Below are 11,984 nucleotides of genomic sequence, written 5' to 3' on the forward strand. Positions count from 1 at the left end.
CCATTTGCTTAAAATTTGAGCATCTATTTTTTGCCAAGCATTTGCTGATAGTTTCCTGGGCATAACGAGAGAGTTTGCAAGTCTATAAAAGTCATAAATATCCTTGAATAGCAGATGTCAGGAATGATAGATTTCAGAATATTGTTTACATAAGCATGCCTAGTACCTTTTCTGTCCCATCTTCCTTCACTTCCTACCAATAGATAAATGCCAAGCTTTATGTCTCAAAAATACGCAATGTTTAAAATAAATAAGGCAGGCAAGACGGGAAGAAGGGAAGAAGAGAAGGAAATAAATATAATTTAATTCTTGTTCTTTTTTTAAAATTCCTGTTCTTTAAAATCTCCTTGAGGGGCTGGGGATTTAGCTCAGTGGCACAGCACCTGCCTGGCAAGCATGAGGTCATGAGTTCGATTCCTGGTACTGGAAAACAAAACAAAACAAACAAAAAAAATCAACTAAAATCTTGCTGGGGAATGCTGCTCCGCATCTGTTATGGGTTGTATCTGGATGTCCCCCAAAGCTTCATACACTCATGGGGCTTTTCATGGGTGGCCAGATTGAGGGTGTGCAAATATTGAGTAAGGGTGTGTGATAACCAAATTAGTTGACTGACTGGTTTACCATAGTTTTAGGCGTGGATAATGAGAAAGCCCACCCTGGGTGTGGTAATACCAGCCAACAGGCTTATAGCCTGAATGGAATGAAAAAGAAAAGGAGGCTGCATGCTGCTGCTTCACTACTCTGTGCCTTTCATGCTGTGGATCATTTCTCCTCTGCCATGCTGCTTTCCCTTGCAGCCAGCCAGCCATGGGCTGAAACATCTACAAACTATGAGCTAAAATAAAACTATGCTCCTTTAACTTGTGGGTGGCAGGTCTTTTGTCTCAGCAATGAGGAAGTAACTGAGATAATATCTAAAGTTCTTCAGTTCTTATTTCTTCTTTCCACTTAGACAAGGGACCTGTTTCGTGAGTTTCATAGCATTCTTTAGATTTTACAAAATTACTCTTTTAACTTCTCTTCTGCAAGTTAAATATTTCATGGCATTTTAATCTTTCCCCTAGTTTTGTTGCTTTTTAATTATCTTCCTGAGCTTTCTCTGCACAAGCACACTCATCCTAAATGACGTCATTTATTTTTGGCATTCTCAATCCTTTTACATCTTCATTTATGCATTAAACACCTTTAATTACAATATTTTACATTTTGTATCAGATAAACTTGTATACCACTAAGACAAATATTGTGAGTATACAAAGGATGGTGAGTCAAGGGGAGGAGAACACACAGAGACGTCCCTTCAACTTCTGGCTGCCCCAGAAGAGGAGCTATGACAGGTACTTGCCCCCACCTACCTCCTGACCTGATGCCTACTCGGACTTGCTCCCTTTGACCACTTGATCCTACTCGTCACTGAAACACACAAACTCCACGGCAGGTGGATTTCCTTGGGCCATTACCTGTTTCTAACTTATCAGTTGCCCTAAGCACTCAATAATGACCCTTCTTTTCCTTTAAATGGGCAAGGAATACTTGAACTCAAGCCTAAAAAATCTTAAATGTATACAGGAAGTTTCTGATAAGAGGGTAAACAAAATGATAGTGCTTTTTTCAATTCATGATGTCTTATATTCGAAGAAATGTGATAGTGACATTCAAATGTTCTCCTGTTACATGTCAGTCTGAGTGCAAATGCTCCTAGCTCTGCCACTCCCCAGACTCCAATTCTGTGGCCAGTTCTCTTTCCATGGAACCTGCCTTTCCTGGTGGTGTGAACGGCACTAAGTTTTACCAAGTGCCCCTCTCCATGTCTCCAGTAACATTTCAGGCTGCCAGCACTGCCTTACCTGGGAATTCAACAGAATGTGTCTAAGATACAACACCACCTTCAAAGCATTGGGAAAGGTGAGTGCCAAAGTAGCTGAATTCCAGAAAAGTACTCAGCTACAAAGATAAAATAATACCCGTTAATCTCGCCTGTTGGTGTCAAACAAGCGTTCCTACCTGTAGGAACAGACGCAAACCTTGGAAACTAAGAATCTTCCACAGTGGCCTCTTGTCTTCTGGGTGGATTATTATTTTAGTTTTAACAGCTACCCGTTTCTTTAAAAACTGTGTACAAGAGCTTATGGACAGAAGGAACAAACTTTGAATACGTGTTCCATTAGATTTAAAGGGCTTTGGCTTTGTTTTACAGCGTATCAGAGAATAACAAATCTAGTTCTGTTCAGGGGATTTAATTCACATCTCATTAACTGAGTTAGCAAAATCCTGCATTAGCCTTGAAAGGCTAATTTGATTAAAGAAATGGTGGACATTGCTCTCCTTGGAATAATCAAGTTAATTTTAATGGAAGTAATAGTGTCTCTCTGGCAGGTTATTGTGAAAATCAAATAACTAGCTAGAATATTCTGGATGATCTATAAAGTGTTAATGGAAGAACCTTCTTTATTTCTTTGTTACAGTCTCTGGATTCTGCCTTTTTTCTCCTGCATCTTCCTCAAAGTTCTTATCTGACAAGCTGAGAGGAATTCTTTAAAGCTGGTCTAGAATCACCGGTTTTCTTTTCTTTTTTTTTTTGTCTTTTTGAGATAGGGTCTCACTATGCAGTTCAGGCTGGCTTTGAGCTCACTTTGTAGCCCAGGCTGGCCTCAAACTCACCACTATCCTCCTGCCTCAGCCTCCCAAGTGCTGGGATTACAGGCATGCACCACCACACCTGGGTTCGCTTGTTTTCAACTAGTAATTTAATTTAAAAATATTTAGAAACTTACCAAGGGCCAGTAATTGTCACAAAAATACACACATTTCAAACAAAGATCTACCAGTGTACACTGATTTTGAAGTATCTACCCGAGATTGAGCAAGAAAATGTTTAGATTCTTACCTACGTTAAGCTGGTATTTGGATCGGGAGCTAGAGCTAAAAGCAGTTTTAGAGATTTGGAGAGAGTTTTGGGCATTCTGACTTTAGAAGACAAAGTAGGAGCTAAGGCCTCTTATCCTCAAATCAAGAGAGGAGCTTCAAGAGAATAACATGGTTTCTTCTGAAGCTGTCTAATTACCTGCTGGAAATTTTGCAAAGTAGCTACCAAGTAGCTTAGTAGCTACCAAGCTACTAAAAAATAAGCCAAAGATACAAAGTGCCTGTTTTGAGCATCTAGGACCCCATAGTTTTTCAGCAGAAATACTGACATGACTATGGGTCATGTTAAGGAAAGCTAAGATACCTATATCATTGCCTGAAGTTTTTTAAAAGGGCCATCAAGCATAGTGCAATCAAACATGATTTGCATTGTACTGTGACTTTGAGGGAAAGAACTGTCTTACTGATTAGTTATCTGGATTGGTGTAGGGATGTCTCTAATGGAAATTGCTATGTATGTAATCTACAAGAGGGCTGGGATTTGGGTTAGAATTTTTAACACAGGTATCTCTAACTTTACAGAGGCAGGAGACTTCAAGTGTATGTCACACAGACACGCACTCACATCACATTATGTTTATTGGTATTTATGCTTACACCCAGCGTGATACTCAGTATAGCCTCCAGTAGGAAACCAGGATAGACAATAAAAACCTAAAAGGACAGGAACAATAGACAATTTCACCCCAGGATATTATGGCAAAGCATTTTTAAATACACATAAATCTTTGTACTACCAAATATATTACATCTTATAGAACCACAGTGGAAAATAGTGTACTCTCACCAATTTAAAAAGAGAATTTGGGAAAAAAAGTTTAATAAATTCAACACCACATCATATAAGAAAAGGGAAGTTAGTGCCAAAGCAACCTATCCGATGATTAATTATTGGGACAACAAATCAAACTTGTGACTACACTGAAATTGCAAAAGAAAGAAATCCTCCACCAACCTTTCTAACCGCTAATAACACCCCACAACTGCTCTTAATATGTTCTCTGGGTCCAGGCAAAAGCAATTTTGTTCATATAATGCATAACTTCTGTAGGCAGCGAGACTCCTCTCAGGACTTGAGAATAACAAAAGCTGTATGATTTCCTGCTGTGGTTGCAGGTGACAAACACCTACTTTAAGCAAAAGGAAATTTGTGGGTTCATGTATGAGCATGGAGGGAAGTTGGTCTTAGGCATATCCAGAAGCAGGAGCGCAAATAACACAACGGTTGCTCCCTCCCTACAACTCTGTATTTTTGGTTTTGGCTTTCATCTCTTTTTGTTTTGTCTTCTTTCTTTCCAACTGTAGTTCAGCTGGTACTCTGTGTGTGTGTGCACGCGGGCATGAATGCGCACGTGTACTGGGGAAAGGAGGTGTTGGTGCCAGACTCATATTATCATGGCTTTGTGACTTGTCCTTTGCCTCCGTTTTTTAAATGTGAGCAAAATAACCTGGTACATTCTACACTGTGTACCAATACTGGGTATAATTACAGTGAGTGGAGGAGGGCTATCAAAAATGGCATCCTGGGAAACAGCCACCCCTCTGGCCAGCAGGGGAGTCTATCACTAGAGAGGCATTACAGATGCTGGGCAAAGTAGCAGGAAACAACTTCACAATGTACCACAAGTCACTGGGAAATTAATACATGTGTTTCATAAAGAAAAATATTAGATAAAAGCCCAAAATATTAACACACGAAGCCTTAATCAATTTTAACAGACATGTGATTGGTTTTGATAAGAAGCAAGGTACAGAATTCATTTAGATAATGCTTTATTTGTTCTTTCTAGAAAGCCAATATCTTTTCTTTGGTAAGATGAAAAGCAACAACCTGATTAGAAGTGGTAAAGTATACTGACTTTTTTGTTGGTTAGTCTAATAATCTTTGTTGCATTATTTCCATGTTTAGCTACACCATTCCCAAGTGAGAAAAAGGACACATATACTGATCTTTATCAGTTTGGAATCTTTATTTTATTTCTTAATGCATTTGTTAACACCTTGGCACTCTTTGACTAAGAATATTAAGTTATTAACTTAGATTCTGCCACTGTTTAGAAAATTCTTAGAATCACATCTTAAAAGACTGGAATGATAAGCAAGTAACTTTGAAAATACAATAGCAATCAATAAAATTTTTTTTCCAAATTATAACTCTAATATAGATATATATTACCCTCAGGTACTTCGTATATTATAAGAAAGTTGTTTTTCTTTAAACCAGTGCTGGGAGTGTATACTTTCAACCATGCAGCCTGCCTGAAAGGCTGTTTAATATATGGAGTGTGGTACTCATGAAAACAATTCTCTTTTCCCTTGAATATTATACATGACATAACTGTAGCTATACTTAAAAGAGTTTCAATGACAACTATCACCTAAAATATGCATAAATTCCTATACTGAATACCAAGAAAATGATATATTACACTGTAGTATGCCTGCATCTGTCCAGAGGCCAACTGCTCAGTGTGTCTTCAGAGAGTCTATGCTTTCTCCCATGCGACACCCAGGATGGTTCTGAAGTGCCCACGCCCCAATAATTGTCTGGTGCTGAGGATAGCCTTGAGAAAGCACTTCTTGCACATCTAATCCTCGAAGTTCAGTGCCAACACTAAACATTCACCAATTCTTCCAATCCAGGTCTTGCCCATGATGAGTTCCTCTCCAGATAAGGCTAAGTAAGAAGTACTTTAGCAAAGTGAGTAGCCTAGATAAAAGAAAACAATTGTTCTATTGAAAAATCATTCAATACTTAGAATCTTTTCCGAGTAGAAATGTGAGCCTAAAAAATAAGTATCTGTTATTTTCCTGTCTTTGAACTCTGTTCTCATTGTGACTAAGGAGTAATAAATTACTCACAGCCCTTCTTGGCCTAAGAAGTAAGTACAAATAGCCCATGGGGCCTCAGTAACACAGAAAGAATCTTAAGGATTTTTCTGGATAGAAAGGAATGCAATGCTGTTTTAAAATCTTCAAAACTATCCATGTTAATTAGTTAGGTTTCTAGCCCTCTTCTTTAGACTTTGGCAAAGCACAAATGGATGAATGGTTGTCCATAAAGGCAACTTCTTAGGGAGATTTCAGCACCAATCCAGAGTCTACATCTTCTTGTTTCTTCCACAAACCAGTTACCTTTCTCCCAGGAGACACTCCCACTTGTCTTCTTGGGTATCTATTTAGCTCAAAAAGTGTGGGAGGAAGGGGGATAGTCTAGGGAGACAGGATGTAATCACAAAATCAGAGCCCCCCAATGAAAGTCAGAGACGGCTGAAGGAAAAATAATCATTAAGAGAACATTCCTCCAAACAGCAAATTCACAAATACATTACTCTCTCAGGACTGTTACATTATTTCTCTCAGGACTATTAAGTCATACTTTAGTTATGAGAGAAAGCATATCAATGAAACTCTTGCTAGGGCCCACCTGAGGGAATACTGCATACAATTTACCACACAAGATGAAGATATGAGTACATCCAATGTGAGCACCAATGGTAAAGACAACCTTCTCAGCACTTAGGGAACAGAGTAAGCATAAGTATTTTTCTTCTGCTTTCATTAAAAGGTCATAACATGCTTAGAGAACAAAGTCTACATGGCTGTGTAAGTCCTGAAACACTCAAAGAAAACTTATCAAAAACAGCTAGTTAAATATACAATTGTGATCCTGATGTCCCTTTAATTAAATCCTATGAGTTTAAAATGAAAACCTAGCAGCCGGGGACACACGTCTGTTCCACATTTCAAGTTGTGATCTGCTGCATTGGGATGAGTTTTGGTGAAACCTGGTAAAAGAAAGAAAAAATCAAAATATGAAAAACCACCCGACACACACATCTCCTTTGAATTTCTAAACTTAAATGATACAGGCAGTAAGCAGCCCTGCCATGAATAGTGCTGTCCTTACTCACATTCCTCCTTGCCCGGACACAATAACCAGCATCCACAACTTAAAGGAGGAGAGGTTTATTTTGGCTCACACTTACCGTCCCGTCAGTAAGATCTGGAGCAGAAATGGCCTGGTGGAGGAGCACGGCACAGGAAAGCTGCCTATGTCATGGCAGCCAGGTAGCAGAGAGCCCTGGAAGGAGCCAGGGAGGGAGACAGCGCCCCCTCCAGTGACCCACCTCTTCTGGACAGGCCCCACCTTCCAACAGCACATTTATCAAAAGATGATTACACTGACGAGCATAGCTCCTCCAGGATCCAATCATCTTCTATAAGCCCTGCCTCTGTCTATATGAGACTGGTGGGGGCATAACACAGTTGCCTTGCTAGATAATATTTCTCATTCTGAAACCACCAACATATGGTTGTTCTGCTCACATTTGAGTATTCAGTCATTCTTAACCTTCTGGCATTACACCTCCTAAATTAATGATGACTGGGGCTGTCAACAAGCAGCAGGAAGAGTAGGAGCAGAGGGAGACCAGGCAAGGGTCCTGACAGGCAAGGCCTTCACTGGATGGACCACTGCTCTCTGAGCTTGATAACCCTGAGACCTCAGTCAAGGCAGCGCAAAAGCACAGGTCTCCAAATCCTAAAGATGGAGGATTTGCAATTGACGTAATCTTTGAATTACTTGGATATGTATTAATGAAAAGATAAATGATCAATGATAAATCTTATCAGAAATTTCAGAATTGGGAGAAAAATGGCCAAAAGCTGTAAAACAATTCCAAATTATGACAAAAGGTGGTAACAGCATTAAAAGTATTATACACTGATTATGTTCAGTGTATATAAGACCAATCTTACAAGTTTACATTTAAGGTAGAGCTAGTAGAAGGGAAGTCCTAAATGTATATGATCTGGGTTAAGTGTGATAGGTCATTCAAAATACAGTACCAGGTTTTGTTTTGCTTTGTTTTTGAGGGGCGGTCTTGCCATGTAATCCAGGTTGGCTTTGAACTCACTGTGTGGCCTAGGCTGGCTCACCGAGCTCCTTCTGCATCAACCTCCCAATTTCAATTATTACAGGTGTGTACCACCACACCTGGTCATGCCATCATGGCCCAGCCATATTAAGATGTAAGTATGCACAGGGCCCTAGTTATGAACGGTCTCTGGAAAGCAGAGCACGAAGTATTAAAACTTAAGTGCATTTCGATGTGATAATGGTAATGGGCTATGTTAGCATTTTGCCTTGCAGGATGAACAATTAATATTTTGTACAATTAATAAATAAACAAATGAATGAATGAATGCATGATTAAATAAACAGAGAAGTAGAAGAAGCATTCCCAAGAATGGTTAAATCAGTATTAAAAACTAAAAAAGAAGGCAATTAATTGCTTTTGATGATACTCTAGGTTCATTTATAAATAACTTCTGCAAGAACTGTATTAACTATTCACCATATCAAGAGTTAGTGATGTTTATTCCAGCTTTGTACTAAAAACAACTAAGAATAAATAAGAATAAAGCAACATTTTCTACTAAAAGAATGAATAAAGGTGATCAGTGAGGCTTGGCATAGAGCTCAGGATAAATGAGAATGCATTCAGTCTTGCCAGTTCCAAGAGCAGACATATATTAATAGAAAAAAATAATATCCCACATACACTGACCCTCAAATCTACAAAAAATAGTGAAGGACATATGAGCTCATTGTATTTAGAATAATTCCTCTAGATTTTATTGGTCATGCAATTTTACTTTTTATTTTTTCATTTTTTTATTTTTCTTGGTACCGGGAATTGAACTCATGACCTCAGGCCTACCAGGCAAGCGCTTATGCTGCTGAGCTATATCCCCAGCCCCGAGCTTGTTGTATTTAAATATGTATGTCTCACATGTGTATTTAAAACATTGTTTCATTGTCTTTTGTTTAATAACAGAACATCTGTGGGAATAACTTATTGAAATAAACTTATTCTTCTTTGAAAGCAGACCATTTCCAATAGACACTTGGAACATCTCCTTTAAAAGCAAACTGGATACCTTAATGTTTTTAAATGAAACATCTGATCCTCTTCCTTGTCAGCCCTATTTTGAGCTCTTAGTATCATTTATATCCTCAGTTTTGAAACTGACTTTTACTGGAAAAGAAGATGAAGCTTTATGAAGACTGACTTGGCTTGTCTATTTTGTAATGAAAAAATCTACTAAGCCACCACTTCTCATTCCATTGCCCCCAGCATCATCAGCACTGTAAGCCCATGCAAGCCAAAGCACATGATTCTGCCAACAGGACCTACAGGGTAGGTGCAGACAAATAAGGTGTAGATGTGGAAGGTAAGCCAACTATTGGTCTTCCCAGTCAACTGACATCCCATGAGGGTATTGCTTAATTCTAGTATAATGCTAGTTCATAATAAATATTGAGAGGATAAATTTATTGAATTTGGCAAAGAATGTCTGCAGCAAGTTTCTTTCAGAATGTTTCTATTTAATTTTTGCTGCTGGTGTGTAAGTGAATTTGTGCCTGAAGAATAAGACCAAGGCCCTTGGGACTGTGGACTGTACCAATTAGTTGTATTTTGTCATATTTCATAACTTAATATGCAATACACACTGGATGTTTAATAATCACAGTTGACCAATAATTTGGGAAGTTTATTTATTTTACTCTATGATGTTCAAATATTGATTAAATTTACTTTTATTTTAATTTTTTTAATAAAAACAAAAAAAATATAGTTTCCAAAAGGTTTCTAAGACATTTATGGTAAATTTAAAATAGCTTAAGCATTTATCAGAACTTAAGCATTTATCAGAAAAGAAATAAATAATCCTGAATTCATTTCTCACTGAAAATGGATATTTTAAGTGATGGAATGTCACCTTTCTTTTCCCTTTTTTTCTATTTTGGTCTATCAAGTAACACAATGAATAATATCAGTATAGACAAAATAAAGGAATTTGACATTTTCATTAGCTTGTTACATATGGAATATGAGGATATGTGCAATATGAGAAAGAATTATCAGTTGACAAATATTTGGGAGACAAACTTCTCCCAAACTGTTAGGGTAATGGGAGAAAAATCAGCCTCTGTAGTTGTGAAAAATGTATGCTAGTAACATAAAAAATAGTGCTAGAGACTATTTTAAACATAAAAAACTTTTGCTTGTCACAGGAAATAATAAAAGGAAAAGGCAATGTATGGAATTGGAGGAAGTATTTTCAAATCATGTGTCCGATAAGGAGATTAACACCAGAATATACAAGGAACTTCTACAAGTTCACACCAAAAAACCAATCTGATTTAAAAGTGGGCTACTGAATAGACAATTCACCAAAGAAGATACATAAATGGCTAACAGGCATATAAAAAGATGCTGAATGTGAGAAATCACAAGAGAAATGCAAATCAAAGCACAGTGAGATACTGACTCACACCTATTAGAATGGCTAATATTAAACAGAAAAGAATAAGCACTGGCGAGGATAGGACAAAATTGAAATCCTTTGTGCACAATTAGAATGTAAATCTTACAGCCATTGTGGAAAAAAGTATAGAGTTTCCTCAAAAAATTAAAAACAGAACTGCCATAGTATTCAACAATTCCACTGTTGAGTACATACTCAAAAAATGTCAAAGCAGGATATTTATACAATCATGTTCACAACATCACTATTCACAACGGTCAAGAGGTAAATAACCCAGATGTCCATTAACAGATAAAAACTATAAAATACTATAATACTATAAAATATAAAGAAAGAAATTACAGTGGACACAAAAAAATGGTGCTCATAGGTTGGGAGAACCACTATCAAAGTGCAATCTCATCAAAATACCAGTATCTTCGTTCATAGAACTAGAGTAAATAATCCCAAAATCTATATGAAACCACCGAAACAAAACAGAAAAATGACCTCTAACAGCTGTTATATTGAACAAAAAGAAGAAAACAGGAAATATTAATTTACACAATTTCAAAATGTACCACAAAGCTATTATATTTAAAACAACACAACAATGGCATAAAACAGATACACTGACCAAAACAGATCCTAAAAGTAAATCCATGCATCTACAGTCAACTGATCTTTGAGCAAAGGTGTTAAGAATATGCATTAGAAAAGATCAGTCTTTTCAATGAATGTTGCTGGGAGAATTATACTGGGAGAAATATGTTTACACATATTTACATTACATGTAAAAGAATGAAACTGAATCCATGTAACTGGATCTCTCAACCTATTATAAAACTCAATTTGACCTGGTTAAAGATGTGTGCAAGAGTGCGCACGTGCGTGTGTATTTGTAAAACCTGAAACTATGCCTGCAACTACTAGGAAAAGCATGCTTCAGGACACTGGAATGGGCAAGAATTTTTTTTTAAATTTTTGCATAAAACCACAAAAGCACAGAACACAAAACTAGAGGCAGATAAATGAGAATACATCAAACCAAAAACTTTCTTCCATACAGCAAAGAAAACAAGAGTGAAGATAAACCCACAGAATGAAAAAAAAATATTTGTAAACTATACAACTGACAAAAGTTTACTATTCAGAATATATACAGAACTCAATTCAGTAGGAACAGAGAGAAACAAAAAACCTGAATAATCCAAATAAAATAGGCAACAGACCTAAATAGACATTTCTCAAAGTAAGATATGCAAATGGTTAAAAGTATATGAACAATGTTCAACATAATAATCAAAGAAATGCAAATCAAAATTGCAATGAAACATTCCTCTCACTCTGGTTAGATTGGTTATTATCAGGAAAAAATCAACCTTTTGGCCAACATCAAGTGTGAAGAAGAAGAAGGGTAAGTGCTGGCAAAAATGGAGAGGAAAAACACCATGCACAGTGATGTAAATTAGTATAGCCACTATGGAAAACAGTCTGTAGGTGCCTCAAAACCTTAGCAGTCACTGGGCACGGTGGCGCACGCCTGTAATCCCAGCACTGGGGAGGCTGAGGCATTGTGAGTTCAAGACCAGCCTGGGGCTACAAAGTGAGCTCAAGGCCAGTGTCAACTGCATAGCAAGACCCTGTCTCGAAAAGACAAAAGAAAAAACCTTAAAAGTACCATATGATCCAAAAATCTCCGTTCTGGGTACAGAGCCAAAGGAAATGGAATCAGTCAT

The 11,984-nt window shown here is 37.4% G+C and overlaps 1 protein-coding gene across 1 annotated transcript in view; it reads right to left on the reverse strand.

Annotated features, from left to right (window-relative positions):
- Nucleotides 1-4,874: 4,874 nt before the first annotated feature.
- The window catches only part of Oxct1 (3-oxoacid CoA transferase 1), a gene marked incomplete at its 5' end in the record, with an annotated part of 112,670 nt that continues 105,560 nt past the window's right edge, over nucleotides 4,875-11,984 (reverse strand). The window contains 1 exon segment of the mRNA XM_013514992.1: nucleotides 4,875-6,716. Within this exon segment, the coding sequence (XP_013370446.1) occupies nucleotides 6,675-6,716 (42 nt within the window).

This window comes from Chinchilla lanigera, unplaced genomic scaffold, assembly GCF_000276665.1.
Source record: "Chinchilla lanigera isolate Chin_1 unplaced genomic scaffold, ChiLan1.0 scaffold00025, whole genome shotgun sequence".
NCBI lineage: Eukaryota > Metazoa > Chordata > Mammalia > Rodentia > Chinchillidae > Chinchilla > Chinchilla lanigera.